General features: G+C 44.4%; 2 protein-coding genes across 11 annotated transcripts; one reads left to right on the forward strand and one right to left on the reverse strand.

Annotated features, from left to right (window-relative positions):
- Positions 1 to 68: 68 nt before the first annotated feature.
- Positions 69 to 3,284, reverse strand: RPL35A (ribosomal protein L35a). The gene is made up of 5 exons (XM_085069308.1): positions 3,172 to 3,284; positions 2,800 to 2,842; positions 1,371 to 1,523; positions 980 to 1,124; positions 69 to 127 (listed from the first exon to the last, which is right to left on the reverse strand). The coding sequence occupies exons 2-5, from the start codon at positions 2,808 to 2,810 to the stop codon at positions 104 to 106; spliced, it is 333 nt and encodes a 110-aa protein (XP_084925434.1). The 5' UTR covers positions 2,811 to 2,842; positions 3,172 to 3,284; the 3' UTR covers positions 69 to 103.
- An 82-nt stretch (positions 3,285 to 3,366) lies between these two features.
- Positions 3,367 to 23,571, forward strand: DRC9 (dynein regulatory complex subunit 9). Of its 10 annotated transcripts, XM_085069293.1 has the most exons (13): positions 3,386 to 3,473; positions 4,102 to 4,189; positions 5,401 to 5,499; positions 7,037 to 7,171; positions 7,297 to 7,440; positions 10,830 to 11,035; positions 11,342 to 11,470; positions 13,404 to 13,485; positions 19,090 to 19,251; positions 19,872 to 19,946; positions 21,443 to 21,574; positions 22,783 to 22,884; positions 23,348 to 23,571. In XM_085069293.1, exons 5-13 carry the CDS (start codon positions 7,315 to 7,317, stop codon positions 23,474 to 23,476), a joined length of 1,143 nt encoding a protein of 380 aa, XP_084925419.1. In that variant the 5' UTR covers positions 3,386 to 3,473; positions 4,102 to 4,189; positions 5,401 to 5,499; positions 7,037 to 7,171; positions 7,297 to 7,314; the 3' UTR covers positions 23,477 to 23,571. The 10 variants fall into 10 exon arrangements, with proteins under 10 accessions (XP_084925421.1, XP_084925419.1, XP_084925417.1 ...); XM_085069291.1 differs by lacking the exon at positions 7,037 to 7,171 and having other exon boundaries at positions 7,293 to 7,440; XM_085069296.1 differs by lacking the exon at positions 5,401 to 5,499.
- Positions 23,572 to 24,028: the final 457 nt, after the last annotated feature.

Raw genomic sequence — 24,028 nt, forward strand, 5'->3', positions numbered from 1 at the left:
CTGATACACTACTGAGAAAGAAGTCTCTTAAAATCGGTAGTGGTAATAAAAACAGAAATATACAAAAGTTAAACAGATTCTCCACTTTATTTTCAATAAAAATTTAGATCCTAGATGGATACAGCATCTGTAAAACACAAAACCAGAGAGAATCATGTTAGAAAAATCTTGGTTTTAAACACAAGTTTTGCAGTTACAATCTACACCTTCAATCTCTTCAAATGCTATAAACACAATCCCCAGTTTATACAGAAGAGATGTGAGAATGGAAAAGCCCAACAGCTGGTTCAGTGCCTTGCAGTAGCACTTTGCTGGTGGCACAGACTCCGTGGCAGCCAACCCTCCTGTGCTCCAAAAGCAAGAGTTTCCATGGCTATGGATTTCAGCATTTATCTGCGCTGCTCCTATTGTGCTTTTTCAAGGCTCAGGAGAAAAACAAAAAGGAAGGACTGCACCCCTCTGCTTCTTTTTTTGACAGCATCACTAAGAAAATATTACATCACGACTCTGGATTAGGGACTTAAAGGGACAATCTCACTGAAGCCTTGTGGCTAAAACACCAAATGTGAAGCAAGTGGGAGTGGCCATGACAGGACAGCACAGCCCTCAGTTAAAACATTTGTGAGGTAAGAGAAAAATCTAACTGGTAGAGGAGTAGACAGGTGCTAAAATACACAGAATAGATTGGGGAGAAAGAAATCAAGGCAGTTTTAGAAAGGAGCTCAGTCCTGGAACTTGAAGAGCCCTTCCAGACACCCTGAGCAAGCACACAACCCCTGACAACAAGACAAATCCCCTCAGCACAGGAAGCCAGAAATAAGTCTCTCCAGGCTCCAAAAGAACAGTCACTGAGCCATGGTTAACACCCCAGAGCAACAGAACAAAACCACAGTTCAAATGTTCCCTCATATCATGTGGAATTAAAAGGCACCCCAAAACCTGCCAATAAATATCTTCTTGCTAAAACACATCCACTTACCACCCGGATTCTGTGTCCAATGGCCTTGGCAGGAAGGTTGGAGCGGAACTTGGCACGAACCATGCCACTGTTCCCGTGGGCGCGGGTCACCTTGCCCCAGATCACGCGTGTCCTGTTGGGTTTGCCTCCCGGGGTTACCGTGTTGCTGGGAAAAGGGACAGAAATGACAGCTGAGCAGGGCAGTCACAGCTCTGCTGTCACCAGCAGTGACAAAGTGGTTTCTTTAAGGCACCTCAGTAATTTAGTTCCATAGCCATCTTTAACTAGACCAATGTCCACTTACTATTATTATAATAATGATATTATTTCACATAATATCATTATCTCATAGCATTTAAAAAAGCTGTTACAGGCATTGTCTAATTCAGTGAAAGAATAAAACACTACTTACTTTTTAGCTTTGTACACATAGGCACACCTCTTGCCCAGGTAGAAGTCTGTCTCCTGACGGGCATAAACACCTTCAATTTTCAGAAGGGCCGTGTGCTCCCGCTGGTTCCGGAGACCACGTTTGTAGCCAGCAAAAATGGCCTTGCACCACAGCCTAAAGACAAGGAAAACATCTGCAAGTTATAATTCCGTCCAAAGTAACAAAAGTAAAACTAAAACACATGGTGTTTCAGCAAAAACTAATTCCACACCAGTAGAAATTTAGCAGAAGAAAAGCCCCACTTTTACAAATCACTACAAATCCTTACGTTCAGTTAACAAAGGAAAGCTGAGTATCTGGAACGTGAAGTACGTATGAGAACTTTCCATCTTTCTGCTTGTCAAACTCCTGGCACTACAGTACAGGCTTCATTATAAACTCCAAATGCTTCTGCTACTAACAGTGATGAGTAAACATTCCCTTTTTTCTACACAGCACAAGAAGTCTCTTATATTGCAGTTACTGCTACAGAAGGTGTGAACTGCCTCTAATTTGTAGCCTCAAAGGAATTAATAGCCAGAGCAAGAGCCTGACATCCACTGGACACACATGTTACACAAATTCTGCAGCACTTCTTCACGACAAAGTCCTGTCTGCACTGCCCAGGTGAAGTCACTGTAAAACTTGTCCCACACACTGTGTACACAGCATGTCTGTCCCAAGTGCACCCAGCACCTGTCCCGGGATACAGCAGGATCAAACTGACGTATCCAGTTCTACCTACCACATGTGTAACAGGAGATAAAACCCAGGAATAAATACTAAGACATAAAGCTGTCATTCACAGAACTATCGAATGGTTTGGGTTGGTAGACACATTAAAAACTATCCAGTTCTGGGACAGATATCCGCGGGCAGGGACACCTCACACTAGACCAGGTTGCTCAGAGCCCCTCCAGCCCGGTCTTGAACATTTCCAGGGATGGAGCATCCACAGCTTCTCCAGACAACTCAAGAGTATTCAGATTTATCCCTCCACCTACAAACTCATTCTATACATCCTTCAGAAAAAACGGTGGCACCACAGGAAATTTACTCAAGGAAAAAACATATTGCTTCCATTACTCAAGGACACAGTGTATATCAAAGCTCTACTGTACACTGGATGTTCACAAACACCGTGCTAACAAAACCATCAATTTTACACTGACATTTACTGACAGGCCAGGGAGAGCGTGGCACGTCGTAACAGCAACTATAACCTGCTCAAGGCAGAGACTTCAGAACAGGGACACGCAACTGTGCCTGTGTAACAGGGCCCAGCAGGACACCGGGCAGAGAAAACATCCTGGAACACGAGAGCAGCCACAGGAACACTGTTCACTGCCCACTGCTTTAACACTCTCAGAAATTCTCAGCAAGCCGAAAGTCACCTCGGCCAGTCACTCACCTCCCGGCCATGGTGTCTCCCCGCAGCCCCGGTCGCGGCAGGCCTGGAAACGACACACAGCCATGAGCCTCAGACCGGCAGCTCCGCCCGGCCAGGCGAGCGGGAGCCCGAACACCCGGGCACCACCCGGGAGCCACCCAAAGCTCCGGGACCCTCCGCTTCCCCACGGCTCAGCCGCCTCAGCCCCGCTCCGGCCGAGGGCCCCGACCCGCGACTTGGGACCATCCGCCGCGCATCGGCGCCATCCCGCCCTGTAGCCGCCCCAAACCGCGCCATCCGCCGCGCCCCGGGAGCCCCGCGCCCGCCACTGGCCCCACGGCGGGGACGACACCCCCCGACCCGCTCCCGGCCCGCGGCGCCGCTCCGCCTCACCCCCAGCGCCTCAAGATGGCGGCAAAAGAGAGCACAGTCCCGCTGCCTGCCGGGAAATGCAGCACCAGGACCCACAGCGGGCGGCCGAGCGCTGCCTGAGCGGCGGCACCTCACGATGATGGGGTGCAGAGGCTCCCGCGCCGTGTCCGCAGCTCCCCGCCCCGTGCCCCGTGTCCCGTTCCCGCGTTACCGGGGCCGATCCCGGGAGGGGTGGCCCCAGCCCCGCCGCACAGGCACCCTCCGGGCAGCCCCGCGAGGCCCCCGAGCGTGGTGGTTGCCCTGGAGACGAGCGACGCATCCCGGTGAGGGCGGGAGGGGACCGGGATCGGGATCGGGAGCGGGAAAATGGGGCAAATCCCGGCGGGAGGCTGCGGGGAGCCCGGGCCGGGCTGCACAGGGCGAATGAAAACAGGTCGCGGCGGTGAAACAAGCCGAGGAGCCCAAAGAGAGGCGGCGCGGAGGGAAAGAGCAGCCCTTGGTGCTCGGGGTGGGCTCCAGGTGCTGCCCGTCCTCTTCTGTTCTCACCCTGAATTAGTGGATTCACTAATCTCGACATTCATTCTACTCCCGATATCGCCTTGGAGGCAAAAAACATATTGCGACGCTGAAATCTTTGCAACCAAGTCTCACGTTCCTGTGTTTTCATAAATAAGAACAACTGGAAGCTTGTACTTACCCATTTCCCTATTTCAAGATTATTCACTGTCGGTTCCTGTCACCTCCCTCACATTGCCAGAAATTCAGGTGCATTTTCAGAGCACTTGAAGTGATTTAGAGGGAGGAAAGTGAGGGGAAGGGAAACCTTGAGGAACCTTGATGTTCCTTTTCCTTTTCCCTTCCCTTCTCTTCCCATTCTTTCCTTTCCCTTCCCCTTCCTCTCTCCTTTCCTCCCCTTTCCTTGCACTTGACCCTTTTTTTTTTTTTTTCCAGATGAGCACCTTGCTGTTCTAACATTTCTAGCAGGAGGCAGAGCTGTGTAAGGTCACACCTATTCTGCTTTCCAAGAGACCTTTCTTTGGTAAAGATGAAGTTACTTGTGATTTCTGGCCCAACCTCTGCTCCTATAGATATTCAGAGTCTCTCTTTGCCAATCATTTGCCGAACAGAACTAAAGGAGATGTGACATTTTCAGCTACACATATTACACTGGAATTCACCCAAATCTCTTCATTTGGCTACAAGGAATGCTGCACAAAATGCTGCTCTTGAATCCATTTTCCTTTATCAGGCAGCAGGGTGGGAGAAATGTACATCCAGGACTCTCACACACCAGAGGGAGTTGCAATCCCCAAAAGAACAGGAGGCCAGACCTTTTACACAGTTGTTTTAAAAATTATTACTTGCTATGTTTTTCTTTCCCTTTAGATCCTCAGGGAAAGAATGTCACCCAAAACTCATGGGGAAAGCTGAATCCTTCACATACCTCTCTTTTTGTTTTTTTTTTTTTTTAAATGAGGGAGTTCAGCAAACACAGCAGCGAAGGATGATGCTAGTGGATGGTCTGAGGGCACTTGTGTTGACACTAAAATTCAGAGCAAGCAGCTCATATTTGTAGTGTTTTCTAATGCCCCAGACAGTGGTTTTCTTTTCAGTTCCAAGTCAACATAAGCCCAGAGCCTACTGGCTTGGCACATGGATCTGCTGAGCAAGGATATGGATATAAGAGGAGATATACATGAGGAGCAAAGCAGCAAAGGAGATTTAGAGAAACATTCCATCTGCCAGCTTTCTTAAAACATATTAATATCCTGAGTTAATTCTCTCCTGGTCAGAAGCTGCTGAGGGGAAAGAGGAAAAGCTGTTGCATCCTCCTTTGTTTCCAAATAAGTCTCTTTTTCCTATGAGAGCTCCATGTGTTATTTCTTCTTCCAAAAATGCTGCTGTAATCATCTGTCACAGCTATCTCCCAACACATCTTTTTTCACCATATTTTTAGCATTAGGACTCCACATGTAATAGATTATTCTTAGGTTGTTTAGACTCAAAATATGGGTTGTGGATTTCTGAAAAAGATAAGAAGGAGTAAAACATTGAAAATTTCTTTATTAATGCCTGTTGACTGGAGACAGGCATTTGATGTAAAAATACTGCATCTCCACTTCCATTATTGATTCCAAGGTTGAAAAGAAAAGTGATGGGTTTAGTTTATGATACAGATTATTTGCTTTTTTTTGTTAATGCTATTATAAGATTCCTATCTCAAATTGTTACTTTTTTTTTATAATTAAGGTAAGGGAGAGAAAAAAAATCTCAGAAGTAAAGGGATGAAATAAGTTCCTTCTTCATCACAGGTGACCATCAAAAGCCCTGCACAGAGAAATTAATTAGGTCAGTGGGTACAAATAGTACAAGTGAACACATTGATAATGTTCAGAATCACTATTTTGCTGTTATCTTTTCCTGCTATGATTTAAACAGCCTCTTGAAATAAATCAGGGTGTATCTACCATTACCTTGTCTGAAAGGCTGTTCCATATTTTCGTCCATTCAGGAGTCAGAAACCTTATCATAATTGCCTGGCTTAGGGAAAATTACACTCCTTTGACCCAGAGCAGTATTATCCTTTAACTTAAATATTTCTGTCTCTCCCTAGTATCTGCTCCTCCTATAGATTCACTGAGAGCAATCCCAGCCAGTGCCCCTTGCACACTTTCTAATCTTATCCCCAAGGAGAGGAGTGTCTTGTTACAGCACATTTCAACACGTGTTGCATTAAACAACTTCCTGCAACAGACAGGGACACCAGGAAATAAACGTGTGAAACCTGAGTTAAATTTGTTTTACCTATTCTGTACTAACAGACATCAAATAAACCTGCACTGAAAACTGGCCCTCCTCCTCTGCCAAGTGAAATTAACTTCATGGTCCAACTGTAAATTACATATTTTTTCAACAAAAAACAGCAAAAAAGGAGAAGGACAAATCATAACAGCTTCAGAGAGGTTATAGCAAGTATGCATTTTTTTTAACACTTGCTTATAAAATATCACTGATTTCCAGTGAACCACAGCACAGCTGCATCCAAACTGCTTTAATTTTCATAGAAAATGTCCATGTCTTATGCTAGTAGGGACTGTCTGATGTATTTCCTTGGCATGCTTACAAGCTGGACTGTAATATTTTGCAGGCTTAGGATATGTTTATGCAAGGGTTTTACAGATGGCACAAATCCAGTTGTAGGTAGAGCAGCCAAATTAAGATTTTGTTAGTGGCTGTTGATACTTCAATTGCAATGACACTCAGGATTTCAGCCATCTCAGACTGCAGCTGTGCCACGTGTTGTACTAGAAATACCTGGTTTGTATGTACAGGATTTGCAGAGATTGTTCAATGACTTACCAAAACACTAAAATTTTCAGAGAAATTCCCACTGTTGTGCAGGTGTTTTCTTAGGTATTTTTAGATTAACAGTGAATTACCACCTTTCCTTATATATGCTTTCACAATATTCCAACTTTAAGCAAAGCAAAAGGGTGGTAAAGTGTATTTCAGAGCAGTTTCACGTTTGAAATGCAAGCTAAAGTAGAATAATACAAAAAATTAAAGATAATTTACTTAGTCCAGGTATTGGTTCTTGTTTAACTTTCAGCATCGTAAGGTGGTAACAGTTCCTGCTGAGAGGGGACTGGGATCATAAAAGTGTGGAGGCTACACAGTAATACAGAATAACGATTAGTGCATGAAGGTTCACCATCTGAGACTTTATAAGATGTGGATTTATTTTTTTCTTTTAAAAAGACACCTTTGTTCTGTTGCTTCCCAAAGACAAAGTCCACTATGAACCACTGCTCCCCCCTGAACTGACTAATGAAGCACCTCACCCCATTTGTGCCCTCCATACCCATTCCCTTCTCTGTCTACCCAGATCTGCTGTAGGAGGGACCAGGACCTCTTTGTTCTGTGAAAACTAAACATTCCCACTGTCCCTGAATGCAGCCATTAGCAGAGCACAGCTCCTCTTATAAACAGTATATGGAAGGTTATAAACAAAGCCAGGGAAGTATATGTAAGGCTGCAAATAAGGCTATTTCGGGTCTACCTTTAGCTTAAAATACTGTTACTGACATTAATAATACCACAGCATTTTTCTGATTAGTATCTTTTATCTTTGTTCCTCCTAGCAAGAACACAGAGACTAAACAAATGGAAGAAGTCACTCATCTGGAAGCTCTGTTGTTTAGTGCTGTGCTGGAGAGCTGTGTTGATCAACTTGCAATTATTGGATATATCATACCAGTTTCATACGAGGGCAAGACAGAGCTCACCGATGTATGTACCTGTATCCCCACTACTTAAGAAATATGGAGTTTTTTGTCTTAGTTTTATGCCTTTTACCAGCACTTTTTGAAAATCAGCTCAAATATTTTTTCTGTAAGTGCTCCATGACTCTTGGGTAAAGAAACACAATAAAAGTGACCTAATTTTAATATTTATACTGCAGCATCACTGAGAAGCCTGGGTCAAAACTTTGTGCAAAGGGCACTACTGAACCAGGATGAGGTTCCTGAGACTGCAATTTGAAAATCTCAGTGCTTAGACAACAAGCAAATAATTGGGGAAAAGGAAGCCAAACATATGTAGGTTATGTAGATACACAGCTATTTTAAAAGTAAAAATGTATAGGTTATTTCAAAGTACTCAAAACCAAGGTAATTCTGTTCCTAAGTCCATGACAAAGCTCCTTTTGTTCCCACTATGTATTAAGAAAGATGCACTTCAAAATATATTAGTAACTACCCTTTTTCAGTGATCATTAAGTATTAATTGATTTCTAATAGGCATCATAATTAAGACGGTTGGGCAGAGATACAAAGAACAGAGAAGAATTCTAATGCTCAGGCAGAGGTTTGTTGCTATGGAGGAAGGTGTTGTGACATGTTAGATGTAGGAAACAGGATGGGACCATCCTGAGGGGTAAATGGCTTTAAGTACTATGGTCTGTAAGTGACACAGCAGCTCTTTCCAGTTTTAGCAGGTTTGAAACTTTTTTAAGATGAACTCAAGAAAAAAGTATGCAACCAGGATGGAAATAAAAACTGGGATGCGAGTTTTGACATCTAATGGCGTTCACTCTGTCTAATGTACCACTTGGAATGCCTGAAGAAGGTAAACCAACATGTTTTCCATGTGTTTCCTTTCCATATTACTTTTTCAAAAAACTCATGGCAAAGCAGCAGCAGCAGCAGCTGGAGTTACAGTAAATTTCAGGGCGGTAACGATGCTGAGACTGTGCCATAGAGGGCACTGCTCCCCTGAAAGACTCCTGGGAGCTGGCTTCTCCCTCTCCTATGAGCCAGCAGCAAAACACAGAAAAAGAGCATATCTCTGGCACCGTAGTTGTCCTCTTCAGACACACAGACTCAGGCTGATAGACCTACTGAAGGTACACTTAAATTATAGAGAAAACACCTTCACTTTTCTCTTCAATCACAGATGTTGATTTTCATCAAGTCACTTCTTAGAACACAACTTTCTCACAGTATAAACTCTACTTGTGTTCTTAAAGATGTAAAAACAAATCAAGAAGGAAACAATTTAGAAACAAAATGGCTTAGGGAAGCTTCCTGCTAACTTTAGTGCCTTGTAATTTGCTACTCCTCCCCATTTCTCAGTTTACATTTGGCTTTTTTCATTGTATTTGCAGAAGATCTGTATTTGCAAAGCACCCTGGAACTCTGTCAGTCAGACAAACGAACAGCATCTTCAAAGACTGACATCTAAATTTCAATTGATGACATTTTTGAGAGGATTAATCACAGTGTTGGCCAGCACTTCACTGATTTTCCAGACTGGGTACTCTTGCACATTGCTTCACACAGTGTATGCCCCAGACTGAGGCAGCCTTTCTATTTGCTCCACTTTGGGCAACAGACAAGCATCTTGGAGACTACACAGATATTAACACATGCAGTTTACAAACTTCTTGTTTATTTGATGATTATGAGTGTGTAAGTCCCTGCTGTTTACAGACAACCCAGTTAATGAGTGTCTTGAACTTTCCCAGACATTAAAAAAATCTATCAGAACATTCATAAAATCTACGTGATATTAAATCAGTTTGTTTGCCAAAATTGGTTCTTTCTGAAGTACAGCCATCACCAGCCAGTTATTTAAGCCTTTTTTTACTAATTACGATGCAATTTTCATTGATCTGTGTATACTTTGTGTGTGATTCATTTAATGTCAATTGAACTGTCCAAAAACTAAGCACGTAGTCACTAACCCTCCTTCTCTAGTCAGTGATGAGTCAGGCACTGCCAGAGGCTAATCCATCCCAATCCAGAGTTGCCCAAGACAGTCAGAATGAAGCAGCCCCTTGCAGTGCCCTCCCAGACTGCAGCAGCACCTCAGACCACTGACAGAGCTTTGCTTGACTGGCTTGACAAGTAACTTTTTGGAAGTACTCCTGGCATCCACAGCTGCTGCCCTGACCACTTGTTTTTATTCTGCCCTCTCTGCTCTGCTGGCACAAATGTATTTGTGGTTGTGGAAAGATCTGGACTGAGAACTGATGCTGCTAAAAATAACTTTTTTTTTTTCCTTTTTGCTGGAAAATGTTTCATCACAGTGAGTTCTCTGTCCACTTCCCCCAGCAGCCAGGGTGGGGAGCAGGCAGCTGCAGACTGGGATGGGGCTGGCAGACTGTGTTAGCTGGAGTCAGCAGTGCTGTTATGAAGTGTTCAGCCACAGAAATGCTGGTAGGGAGGCAAGAAAATGTTCTTTTTTTAATGTCCCAGTATATACACCTGCATTTTACCCATAACACATAGAGAAATTCTTAGAAGCAAGAGCTTAGCTGATTTTATAGTGTGTTTGGCATTTTTGGGGGCCTTTCTCTTTTGTAATGAAATTGTACTCAATCACAATATACCTTTCCATGAAGAAGAGGGCTGCCAATATTTTGAATTTCTCCTTTGAGTTCATGTTATATTTCCTCTGCTGTCACTCTCAAAAAACCTGCTAAGCAGATAGCAGATAGAAAGTCTATCACCTTTATTTCCACACAGCTCTCGTTATAACAATAATATTGTAGGGAAAGGTTGTGGTGACAGGCAGTGGGAAATGTCTAAGGTGGAGAGACGGTGGAGGAGAAACAGGCTAACAGTCTTCCAGTACAAAAAAACTGCTGCAAAACAGGAGAGAATGACTTATTCTCTGTGCTTACAGAGACCAGGACAACAAGCCAGGGGTTCAAATGCTCTTCAGGAGAAAGAACTTTCTTATGGTAAGGAAAGTTGTGAGGTGCTGGCACTGACAGGAAGGTGTGTAGTCTCCATTGCTGAAGGTCACTAAGAAGATATCAGATTAAGAACAGTCTGAGCCATGATCTCTTGGAGTGCATGAATTCACCTTTTTAGGCCATTTCTAGTCCTGCCACTTTAGGAGTTTTGAGCCCATAAACTTCAATGAGCTACACTGTGTGCTCAAAACTAACCAACATAAATGTTTCTGATCTTCCACTCTTTGCAGAATGTAACATGCACTATCAGCTACTCTCAGTATAGCTTCATTCTAGTTTATTACTCATTTTCCTTCCTCTTACATAATGCTACAGCGAGTTTATTTCCACTGAGCAATGTGCAAGCAGGTCTCTCATATTCCCTTTTCCTTCTTCTCTTATTCTCTTACTTCCCTTATCCCCTTTCATTCCCATCCAGGAAATTGAAGAAATGATCCAAGAGGAGCTGGATATTAACAACCCAGAGCTTGCATCAGCAAAGCAAGAGAGTGGGGAAACTGTTACCTCCACAGCCCTGAAAGACACTGAACACAAGGAGCAGCAGGGGAAAACTGAAGATGAAAAAAGCTCAAAGAAACGCACCACTCGGGCTGCAGAGAAGCTCAGAAAAATTCAGGCTGACAGGTAAGTGAAGAGCCTGTAGGGGATGCTCAGAGCTGTAAAGTTCTCAGTCTATCTCTTGAAAGCAAAAATACAAATTGTCTACTCCCACTGTCGGAGTACCTTGAACCAACTCCTAATACAGAGTTCTCCAGACATAAAATAAGCAGATACCATGGGAGAAGCACTCCTGGGTTTGATAGAACATGAGACCAGAAAAGGGACCTTTTATTTCCTTACCTTTTACTGTAAACAGTAATAGCTAAAGGTGCCAGACACTGTACTACCTGAACCTGTAAAGTATTGTTGTGTTCCTTTTCTTCCTGGCAGGCAGTATGCAAGTGATGTAATTACACTCACTATCAAAAGGATGGAGAAATTTGGAACATTTAATAGCCTAAAAGATGCTAATGAGAGAGAGAAGGCAAGAAGAAGCAAGTTTTTTGACATCCTTAGCAGGTCAGTGTTGTGTTCAGTTCTTCCCTGTTTAAGTGTTGAAAGCCAAACCCATTCCCACTCAGTACATGCTGTAAAGGAAAATAAAACCAACAAAATCAAAATACAGAAGGGATTCTACTTTTTTCGACTTGAATTATTCTGTTTGCTTCACAAACTGCAATTTTTCCCCTTCAGAAAGAAATAAGTGGATGGTTCTGATACTGATCTGAGCTAGGATTTGTCTGAGCTTTGATGACAGTGGCTGCTTTAGCGCAAATTTCAATTAAAACATAATGTGATGTAGGAGTTCCTTGATCTTTAACTCCTGTCCACAGTGAAAGCCAGAGCAGCAGAGAATCTGTTCAAATCAGGGCCAGCAACATATGGCCTTTAGGTTGCCCAACGCCCAGGAGAATCTGCTCTGACCTATATGCTAATAGGCTCCCTTTTCCCAGCAGCAGTGAGGGGTTAGCACAGATGGTGACAGAGGAGTTGTCTTAAATAAGGCTAATCCACCAGCACTGCACTGTAGATCCTCTTCTGTCCCAAATCTTTCAGGGTACAGATTTGTTATCATCTCAGCTCAAATTGGTAATTTCTGAGCTCAAACTTCTGAGCTCTAGAGGTTTGGATGGTTTTTTTAGCATACAAAGCTCTGGTTCAATCCCAAGACTGTCAGAGAGAATCATAGTCATCAGACAAGTATTTGACCACTTTAAAGCTACCTCAGTGTAGCAGCTCAGGCCCATCATTGAGGGTGCACTTAGAGCTGCTGTAAAAAGCAAAGCTGCTCTAAGTCATGATTTGTCAGGAGTCCAACCTACTGGAACAGCTCCTGTGGTGGCTTAGGGATTTGCCTCCAGGGCAAATCCCCAGTTTCCAGTGGAATGTGTGACTTCAAGCATGAAACCTAACTCTTCCACTGCCTAAAACCAAGGGATTTATTGTTTATCCATGGAAGGTACAGAAAGCAAGAATGAGAGTAGCAATTGGTTGTGGAGTAACTATGCAATACTGAAAGGTAGAAAAGAGCAAAAAATTATAATCAGAAAGGACATAATCCTTTTTCTTCCCTTCTGTCAATCATATCTAGCCATTCTGCTGTATTATACATTCTTTTCAAGGAATGAACTTGATCTGTCTTTCAAGATAATAAATACTTGTCTGGTTTTGTGTAAATACACTGTTCTGAAAGCCATCTGCAGTGAGATGATGGGGACTCCTTATCAGCAGCTTTTGTTCATCAGTCACCCAGCTAAAGAGTCTGAAAATGAAATGCATGTGTGATTGTAATGTTGGGATTGGATATAAAGTTTCAGGGGCCAACTGTAGTATTTACTGGTTTTAAAACTAATCATAAGCATAAAAGCTTAGAGAAGCACTCCAAGTGAAATAGGATAATAATAATACCTAGAACATTTACTGCATCTGTTTTGTTTTATAGAGATGAACACCTCTCTAGCTTTTGGGCTTCACTCAGATCCCTTCATGGATCTCAGAACATGGGGCAGTGTTTTTTGGGAAGATTTTAAGTCTGATATGAAAGAAATATTCTCCATATAGATAATGACACACAGTTTGGCACTCCCTGCTGCTCAGACTTGCTTCTGCACAGAATCAGGGGCATTTTTGCCTGAATGTAGAAACTATGACTCAATGACAGGTATGACAGGTATCTTCCCTCTCTGCTGTAGGAATTGCATCATCCTCAAATCCGTTCCAGGCTTTCAACAACAGCATCCCCTGTTTTTTTGGCTCATTCTCCCTTTTTTTCCCATCTGCCTTGCTCAGTCTGTACACCTCTTCTTTCAGGATTTACTGACCAAGTCAGTCGTTTTGGTGAGAAGTCTCTGTTTATCTTACCACAATGGATCAGGAGACAGGAAGTTCCTCTTCTAGGTAAAGAGCTCTTGTCTTTTTTGATATATAAAGTGATTGTATTTTCCCACTTCAGGGAGGAAAAAGCAAAGAAGGAGATAAAGTCACTCCAGAAACAGCTGCAAGATGTCAAGAAAGAAACTGAAGAAGATCTTCAGGTGAGAGCTCTTAGCACTGGGCATCTTGCCATGGGGAAGTCTGTTAGAAAGCTGGCCTCTGCTGCCCAGGAATTAGCACTCAGAGAGGACATGTCCATACATAATGAGCCATCACTTAGGAGTATAGAAACAGAATAATTACAGTAGAGATTTGTATTTGGAATAAGCCCACTAATGACTTTAAGAGCAGTGTCCAATGGTTTTCAAATGGGAGTTCAAAATGCTCATATCATGAGACACCATGGTCAAATTAGAATATCCCAAAAACACTGCTGGGAGTGACAAAGCACAGATATCTGCAATCAGTAAGAAAAGGGTTATCTGCAGATAACAGTATCTAAGGTTCTGTCATGCTTAGTCATGGCAGATCATCTGGCACAGAAGGAAGTCTGGCAAAAGAGAGTGAGAAAGAGAGACACCTAGCCATGGGACAGGCCATTTTTCTACCTACATTTTCACCTGGGGAAAGTGTCATCCTATTCATCTATTTTTTTAGGCTTCCAGACATCAGAAAATCCCAAACATGCCTACACAAGGGCAGGTCAATGTTATTGCACATATGCTGTCAACTTAATCTTTCTGAGAAGCTTCAGCCCTTCTGTCTGCATCATGCAAATGGTGTGTGTGTGCACAGTAAATATGGGGCATTCTGGAAATGTCAGATTTGCTACACGGTGCAGATCAATTGAATAGCTTATCACTGGTCACTTTGATGCTCACCAGACAGCTCAGACTTGATGCTCATTCAACACAGAAATGTAGCCTGGCCCTGCTGAGGCAGGAGATATGTGATAGCAAACAACAAGCTGGGTCAGAGCTGTTCAGGGGCTGGGGGAAGGAACAAGAATCTGACACTTGGTTTAGTAGTCAGCAAGAGCACAGCAAGGGCATCTGAGGAAAGGATTGGTATGACCGAATTTTGTCTTTGGACAAAAATGTGGACAGTAAACAAGCCAGGATAATTGACTACAGAGAGTAGTCTTCTTGTCTTTTCAGTGCTACTTCAGTTCATGAATTTTGCCTCATCAAGTGGGATCTGCACTCATCTGAATTTTTTTTTTATATTTCCAGCTTAAAAGTCCATTCCTGGGCTTCCTTATATTTCAGCTTTGATAACAAATCAAAGACAAGACTACTTTAAAGTACTGCTTTCCTCCTGTGCCAAAAATAATGGTGTCTCACTGTGTCTCCCAAGGGAGAATAATTTCTATTTGCTTCATATGGGATTTTCCCATAGGCAGTTTTACAGACACTTGCATGATTTGTCACCTTGCCAACTAATTAAAAATAAAAATACAGCTTCGCTGACTTTGGAGTACTTTGAACAACAATAATAATGCACAGACCTGTAAACAAAACCTGCATGGCTGAGAAAACAAAAGGGAGCAAATCTAATCCTGGAACCAGAAAAACACGGCCTTTGTCTCACTCATGTTGTTGTGTATTTGTCTTTTCAGCCTTTCTACCTCCTAATAAGATGCAAATTAATAGTGTATTAACCTGCTCAGCTCTTTTTCTTTCTAATGGAACACAAATCAAATGCTAAATGTTCCTCTTTGTTTTGTTTTCTTTTCTCTTGGAAAGCATTAGTGTCTCTAAAGGAGCTGAAATGATCTATCTGGTTTTGCTCTTACCTCTTTGTCCAGAAGGAGCACTGGTGGCTCAGGTTTGGCTGCAGGGGGTCTGTTTGCTGCTGCAGTGTTCATTTTCTAGTTTCTATGAAAATACTCACTTTCTCTGGTTTCCTGGACAAGTAATGGCAGTCTGTGCAGGTTTTGAAAAAGATTAGTATCATATAGGATTATACAGCTTAACATAAAAATTTAGGAAAGTAAACTTAAGCATTCCTGCATTGCTCTTCACCCAAAGACTTTTTATGTCCTGTAGGTTTTGTGGTGTACTCATGTAATGCATGTGTGCAAGTAGTGATGTCATTTTATAACAAGCAGTAATATTACAGCTACCAAACAGACAGATATCTGAGGCTTTGCACCACAGTATCAGTGAAAACAGTGTAACTTTAAATCTTTTGTCAGTTGTCATAATATACCCAGATCCACTGCATCAGTGCACCACTCAGTTGTGCTTTTAGTAGTAAGATTAAAACCCATCATGTTTCTTCCCTTTTCCTCTCCCAGGAGGACAAATGCATCAATGGAGTGTTCTGTGCAATGTTTTAAAACACATATACACACCCACTGGTGCGTGTTTCTACTGGAAATAAGGACTAGATGATTACAGTAGAATGCACAAGGGTTGTGATGTTCCTGAGCTCCACTGCTGTCAGAGCCCCAAGGAGCACTGCAGGACCTGGAGCTGGTGCACTAGATCCAAACCTGGCTCCAGAGGGGCAGGATTTTCCACAGCAGTGCTGCTGCCAACAGGTTTGCTCCCTGTGCCAGCAAACTGCCTCTCCCGGGCTCTCCCGCAGCTGCTGGGATCGGCGCTGGGCTGGCCGAGGGCTGCAGGAGCAGTTCCATCGAAGCTGGGTGACAGCCAGCCCTGCTGTCCCTTGGGCCCAGACATTCCTTGGGGGTGTTCTGGAGCTGGGACAGTGATGCAGGCAAAGCAGTGCCTGCAGGGCTGCCTGTTGTGGTTTCAGGGGAGCAAGCCCAGGCTGCAGCAGGTGTGTGGATCCAAGCACATCTCCAGGCCCTGCAAGCTGAGATGCTGCAGCTGCCAGGGAGAGCCTTGAGCCCCGAGCACTTGGTGTGGGAACAAGGCAGAGCAGGGCCCTCCGTCAGCACAGAGCACAGCACTCCTGCCCCTGCCAAATGACAGCATCTGACTGCTGGAGAACTCTTCAGACTGTTTATTCCTCTGGGCTATTTTTGTAACCAGCTGTATTTTATGACTGTAAACACTAATTGCTGTGGAAGAGCTGGGAGATCTTGGTGGCACTTAGAAGAGAGATAAATCAAAGTAAATGAAAACACAGGAGTGTGGATAAGGTCTCCAGCTAAGTGCAGTTGCTTCTGCAGCCAAACAGCATCAGTGGGGCAGACTCCTGTGGCACCAAGTGACAGCAGACAGGCCCCTGAGCTGATGTCTGCGAGCTGAGAGATCAGAGAAAATCAGCTTGTTTACCTGCTTGTAAAGCAGACTGGCTCCTGACAACTATTTCCTGGGTTTTGATCTTGGTCTCTGCCAGTTTTCTGATAGTTTTGGACATGAAGGATGATTTGGTTTGGCAGATTCAACTCTGAAGTCATCCCAAATAAGCAGCCCAGAGATTTACTGCATCAGCTATGAAAGCATTCCGTGTCCTGGCGTGGACCTTTGCTATGATAAACCAGAATGAATAAACATTAACTCATTTTCCCAGTGCCTGTCCCTGAAGTTCAGGGACCAGCACATTCTGCAGACGGTGCCCACAGCTAGTGGGCATTTACTGCTGCATTTACTACCTGCAGCTAAATCCCAAACGTGCCCCAGCTCTGCAGCACCAGGTCCAGCAGCAGGAGTTGCCCTCATGCCTGCAGTCAGCTTTCCCCGGCCAGGCAGGCGCTGCTCTAAACCACCAGTGGGGTTTACATTTCACTTCCCGTCTGCTTTGGATTGTGTAACGAACCCCCAGATTCCCCACCTCCAGCAAGGATGTTTTACAACACCGCAGACCAAATCCAAACCACAGACATGCCATAGAACAGAGAAAACAACAGAGCAGATGGGTCCCCATCCCAGCTCAGGCTTGGGGCACTGGAATCAAAAGCACTTTTCTTTACAAAAATGTGAAATGAAAAAGCAAATCACCTGATGAGAAGTTCACGCTCTGCCCCAGCTTTCTGAGTACTTTGTAACCTAGGCTGAACCCTTCTTTTCTGGCCAGTTTGCAGTTCTTTAGCAGGTAGCAGTAACACACTGACAACAGCAGTGCTTGTCTTTTCTGAGCCTCGTCACAAAAAATTGTGTGTTTTTAAATTTTTTTATTAGCATCTCCTCAGTCTCTCTACTGGTTCCTCCATTTAGACACAATTCCACTATGATCCAGGAAGATAATCTCAAAATAGAATGACACACTTACATCCCATGTCAACTGACCAGGAATACAACCTCTCCCAATGGCCACCAGAATTCCAAGCCAGGGAAAATAAAGGCAATTATCAGAAACCTTAATAGGGCACAAACAGCTCATGTCTGTAGCTGTCTGCAGTCATATGATGATATGGCCATAAAAATAGTATCTAGTGTTTGAAACCTTCAAAACCATGGGAACATCTTTGAACCCACAAAACAGTGTCAGCCAAGGCCCCCAGTTGTCCTGAGCCTTATAAATGTACTCTACTCTTTCTATGTCTGACAAGGGGTGCAGAAGGAAGGACTTTTCTTTTAACTGTTCCAAACTCTTCTTATAAGGAAACCTTTTCCAAATGAGTCATGCTGCAGGGGCTTTCAAACACAGCACTATTGAGCTGGCTTCTTCCTGTGGCATTTTCTCATGTTTACACAGCTAAGGAATGTGAGGTGCTTCAGAGACAAGATATGTGGGCTTGAAAACACTTAAATCCCAGCAATTTGGTATTTCATCCTCATCCTCAGCTGTGAGGTTTGGCTGATGAATATCAAACCCATCACAGCATGGCAGGAAAGCAAAGAGAGAGTAGTTGGGCACGTTCACATTGATCTTGCATAATTACACAGGAAGCTTTGATGACCTTTTTAACTCTTCATACAAAAGCCTTCATTTTACAGGCAGCTCTCCCCAGTTCCAGCCCCAGGGTAATGAACCTTTATCTGTTATTCAAATAAATTAATTAAAAAGGAGAAAACAAAACAGCAATCCCCAGTCAAGCACTTTGCTTCCTGAGCATGCTCCAAAAGCTGGACAAACGACTCAGGATTCTGGCCTATGGGAGAACTGTAGGGAACAGAAAGCTGAGCTTTCTGCCCCAAGAAAGTTCAGCTCCAACACAAAGCAAAGCATGGGGAGAGGCTGGAGCTCATAGCCAGCTTTTCCTTGACACTGCTTCCTTGCCCTGAGTTTATGTTTTCATAATGAAGTGGGCACCATCTACCTGGTAAGATTTCAAGAAAGAACTGTTTAAAAATATGAGCAAGTCAGGATTAGATTTGCACCTGTTCCTAAGGCTGTGTTTATACAGTTGCTGCATAACTAGAAAAAAATGAATCCGAGGAACTTTTGGATATACTTTAGGATAACAAACTTTGGCTTTTGTGGGGCTGAGACATTATCCTCCTCTTACAGATGCTCACTCACTGAGACGGTCTAATCCAAGGGATTAGTAAAAGTAAAGCCTAACTTTAAGTGGTTAAAATTATTTGGCTTTTTTTCTTTTTTATCCTAAGCATCACTGAATCAATTTCTGGACCATAGAGCAGAAGACCTGCCTTCTTGTCCCACTCTGTTCCTCACTCCATCCTCTCCAGAGCCAATCACTCCTTGCTGATGGGTTTATTGCCATCTGTATGGGTTACAGATCAAACTAACCTCTGAAATGCTCCTTGAAATGAGGCAACATTCAGGGAAAGTGTGAAGCCTATACCTTTGTCTCTTCTGAACTTATCAGGGAGTGGAGGGATTAAGAAACAGTGAGCAGACCTGAGTCTCCAGGCTTGCTTTTGTGCTGCTTTTGTCTCCACTAGAACCGAGATAAGGTCATTGATAGTCTCAAAGACAATCTCCTAGAGCAGACGGCCAAACTGAACACAGAGAGTTACTACCTGAAGAAAAACACAGACCTCCAGGTCCACCTAACCCAGAAAAAGTGCAGCAATGCAGAGAAAGCCCTGGAGAAGGAAATCCAGGTAAGCCCCTCCCCATGGCCCATACTGGAAGGCATCTGCATCTAGTAAGGGAAGAGCCCTCCCTTGCTCCCCAGAAGCCCTTTCTGTTCTCCATTATAGTCACCAGCACAACTGTTTGAACTGGATCAAGAAACTCATCAGTGCTGGACACCTTTTATCTCTTCTATTGTTTCTTTGTATGATCCTGCAAACAGCAACAACATGGTTGGCATGGCTTTAGGAGACAGGGAATGCTTAAAGTAATGCCATTGTCAGAAAACCAGACCCACAAGTATATCCAAAGGGGTGGTTGCAAGGGTATTTAGCAATGCAGGCAGCCTGAACTCCCAGCAGTGCCCCAGCAGATTATGCAGATAGAGCTGCTTTAGTGGCCATAAGGTGAACTGGACTAGAAAACTGTTCTGGTTTTGCCAGTATCCCTTTTTGACTTATCAAGGTCTGATCTAATTGTCCCTTTATCATGGATGGCCCAGGGGCAAGGACTGCCTTAGTTAATTTTATCACTGAAAAAAATGTCTGTGGACTACACAGAGCTCTGGTGTTCAGCTTTCAGCAGCAGTGTATGCACACATATACACACCAACATTCTCTCTCACGTGTTCTGTCTGCTCTGATCACAGAATTTGAAGAGCAAAATTGATGACGAGATTCAAATCCACAAAGAGACTGAAATATTCCTCAGGCAACAATATCAGGTATGTGTGACTGTCAGCTAATGCTTAAAATAGCAACCTATAAACACTATATCATCAATTAGTACCTACAGGAAAACAGTTATTGCTCAATCAAATGTACAAGGTTTGTGACTTGCTGCAGTTTGAATAATTGCTTATCCTCAAAACTTAATTAATGCAGCTCTCCCAGACTTGGGATTTGCTACATATAGATGTATTTCCTTAAAATTGGCGGTCATGTAATGAATGACATTGTTTATTTAGGTCTTACAGATTTTTCCTCCCTCAGTTAGTTGTATTTGGCAAATTGGACTTTTATTTAGACCCTCTTTGGCAGTAGCTGGGGCTCCCAGCATCCCAGTGAAGAGCCCAAAGTGAGGGCAACAGCTTCACAGACCCAAGGGCTGCACAGAGGGGAGGGACACTGAGGAGGGAATGACACAAACTGCTAGCCCAGTTTTGCCTTATCTTTTTTTGGAAGAACTGGGGTTGGATCATTGCTAACCCACAACTATTGTACACATTTCCAGCAGCATGAATGTCCTTGTATTATTGATTCAGAGGTTCAGAGCATTCCTATCCTCAACAGTGAATAACTTTACAGGGAATAATGCTGCAAAGCCTCTCATAAATGATATGACTGGAAGAAAACCTGGACTACTGTAGGGTACATGATGTCACTGCCAGTAGAAAATTTAATAAGGAGATAATAGGTGTAATCTGAATGCAAACCAGTGCTGTATCTTGTGAGCAATTGAACAGTGCACTCTGTACCCCAGAGCCCTGGCCTGATCAATGCTCCCAGTGAGGGGACTGTCCCAGGACACGCTGAGCCTGGCTGACCTCCAGCAGCCAGCCCAGCACCAGCCCCTCTGTGCTCAGACAGCAGCTGGTGGCTTTGCAGGGGCCTGCAGACAGGAGGATGACCATGCCCTCCATCTCCCTTGTGTGTCCAGCTGTGATGCCATAATGAGATTGATGCTTTTCCTCAGATTATTTTTCCATGGAAGCAATCACGGTGGTTGCTATGGTGAAGTTATTGGTGAATAGGAGGAAGTCATCTGGGTGACTGTTTCAGAAACACCTGCCCTATTCACGAGTGACACAAAGCCAAGTTCACAACCTGAAATAGCATGAAGTGCTGTCCCCTGGGATGTTATTCCTGGTGCACTGAGCTTAATCCAGAAAGTGGGTAGGGAGTCAGGGAGAGGATAAAAGCTTTCCCACTGACAAATTGTGCTTTTTAACCACCCCTCACCCCCACCCCCAAAACACACAAAGAATGGCTCCTGGCTGTGACTTGCTTCATCAGGACTGACTGCACAAAACTAGCCCTGCAGTAATGAGTAGTCTTAGGGATTTGATCCTTTCAAGATGAGAAGGAAACACTGACCACACAGAGTTTACAGGACTCTCACCACAATAGTAATAGTAGGCAATAGTAACAGTATTACACAAATGTAATAGCAGCAAACCTCTCACCTGTGCACTCTTTGCACAACACTCTCCCCATGCAGAAGGTGAAAGAGAAGCTGGAATACTGGATGGACAAGTATAAAAAAGACACTGAGGCAAAAGATCAAGAACTGGAAGATCTAAAGCTATTAAAGGCAGAAAACTTGGAAGCAATGCAGAGATATGCCAAAGAGGTAAGACACCAGTAGCATCTGAGTGTTCAGCCACAAAAAATTGCATTGGGCTTTCCTATGCTCATTCAGATAAGGAACCAGGACCATGGAAAAAAAATCAGTAATTTTGAGACATAGGTTGTGATTATGGCACTGGTGCTGGGAAGAAAATGGCTGAGATGTCATCTTTTCTTTGCCACCTGTGACATCAAGGAGGGATGATGATGTTTCCCCTATAGCTATTTTCAAATACCAGCAAAGTAATGAGAGAGCTACTGACAGCCTTTATGAGGGGCAGAGGTACTGGCCCATCCCATCAGGATGCCTCACCTTACTTTGCTGCCTTAGTCTGAACAAATCTGCTCCTTCTAGCATGATCAGGGTAAGACAGGCTGAGATTGGAAAAGGCAGCTCACCCCTTCCTGCAGACACACATTCCCGGCTGCACAGAGCTCTGTTATCAGGGAGCTGATTCTGGGTAGAACCATTCCTGCCCCACTGGGTTCTTGGTTAACTGCTGGGCTCTGATCACAGTGGAGCAGCAACACAGAACAGAAAGAAGTGTTTAGAAAAAGGTATGTTTTAAAAGCAGAAAGAATTTACTTGTAAACATTCCTTACCATCTGTGGGTCAGAGACGATGGCACCAAATTGGATGTTTCCCTGCTTGTGGGCTCATTTTTCACTCTGTACGCTGTCATCTCAGTGTCCCAAGAGTGTTTATACATCATCTGCTGCTTAGCCTGGGGGACCAAGTGTCCTCTCCACCACCAGCTGTTGCATAGGAAGCCATCAGCCAGCCATTTTACAGCATGGGATCAGGGGGTTAATTACACCCAGGCTGTGAGAGGTTTCACTTTAGCAGCAGCTCCAAGTGCCTGAGGACTGACGGTGGTAATGAGCAACATTTGCCATCTGGATTTAGGAAAGATCAAATAATGGACGTGGAAGAGGAAAGTCCCCACTCACATATTATCCCCGGGCTGCCCCAGAGCTCCCTGGTGCACAGGGACACCACAACCCACCAGCCTGAGCAGTTCTGGCAGGGCTGTGGGAACTGGTGCAGCAAGGATGAGACCTGTAGGTAGCAGGGAAGAAGAATCCTTGCACCAGGGTTCAAGTGAGCCCTGCCCTGGCAAGCATCTGAGCACAGCAAGCTTTGAAGGCTGGCCTTGCAGTGTAGGGGATGTGTTTGTCATTGGCTTTTGCCACCCCTGTGCTTTCTTGCAGTGCCTGGCATTCCAGGCAACCATCATCATTGACCGGACAGAAAAGGAGATGAAGAGAAAACAAATCGAGCAGGAAGCCCTGGAGCATAAGAGCAGAATAAAGGTAAAGGGGAGCAAAGCTGAGGCAGTGCTGCTGAGAGTTAATAATTTGTGCAAGGCTTTGTCCAGGGAGAAGACAGCCCAAGAAAGCTGGCTGGTGTGTGGTGGCACAAGCAAAGGACAAAGCCTGTCCCTTTTGTTGGGGCACACTCAGAGCCAGCAGCTGGCTGCAGGTTTGAGATTGGAGTGAAAGGGGAGCAGCCAGTCTCCTGCACGTATCACTGCCCAGGTGATACAGGGAGGGTCATGGGGCAGTGCCCCTGCTCGTCCCTTGCCACCAGCAACAAGTGCCATCAGCCTCACTGAGGATGCCTTTGGCACAACCAGCACAGGCCTGAAGGCTGCTGCATGGACTGAGGGTTCCCTTCTGTGGCTGGGAAGCACAGGAGAGACTCTCCAGCCACTGAGCCGTGACAGGTACCCCAGCAAGTGATTTCCCCTCAGGCCTCTCTCTCTCTCACTTCCAGTTGCAGGCCTGGTGGAAAGGTACGATGGTCCGCAAATTCCTTGGCCGCTACCAGGAGCTCGAGAAGTTTTTGAAGGAACGGGCAGCAGAGAGAGAAGCAGAGAAGGAAAAAGGTGGAAAAAAGAAATAAGTAAAGAAAGTGGCCACAGATGTGCTCCAGGACTGTTGCTGGGCAGGACACTGGGGTCTGTTTGTCTGACAGGACAAAATAAACCATGTAACAGAGCTTGGGCAATTCTGGAGAATGCAGTTCCTGCAGACACAGTTATGGTCAAGCTGCACAAAAGATCTTAAAGCTGCCCTTGTACAGCCTTTTTTCCCAGCAGAAAGGGGATTTGCATCACAGCAGTGAGATACACTATATCCCCTGCAAAGTGCTTTATGGAAAAAAGAAAATGGGAGGTAATCCTGTTAGCAGCCCAGTCACTCACCAGCATGCAATGCTCTGTACCCAGAACATCCTCTGCAGCCCCCAAAGCACTGGCCAGGGCTCTGGGTCAGGGATGGAGGCTGAGGCACAACCAGCTGGACTCCATCCATGCTCTCCCTGCCACAAGTGCAGTCAGAGCACACAGGTTTCCATTCTCACAGTCCTGCACAGTGCCAGTGCACAGACAGAATAGCTCCAAATACGTTCTGACTGAGGAGAGGAACAATGGGAAAAGGCAGCCACGCTGCCTAC

Source organism: Lichenostomus cassidix, chromosome 9 (genome assembly GCF_008360975.1).
Source record: "Lichenostomus cassidix isolate B80296 chromosome 9, HeHo_3.0, whole genome shotgun sequence".
Classification (NCBI taxonomy): Eukaryota; Metazoa; Chordata; class Aves; order Passeriformes; family Meliphagidae; genus Lichenostomus; species Lichenostomus cassidix.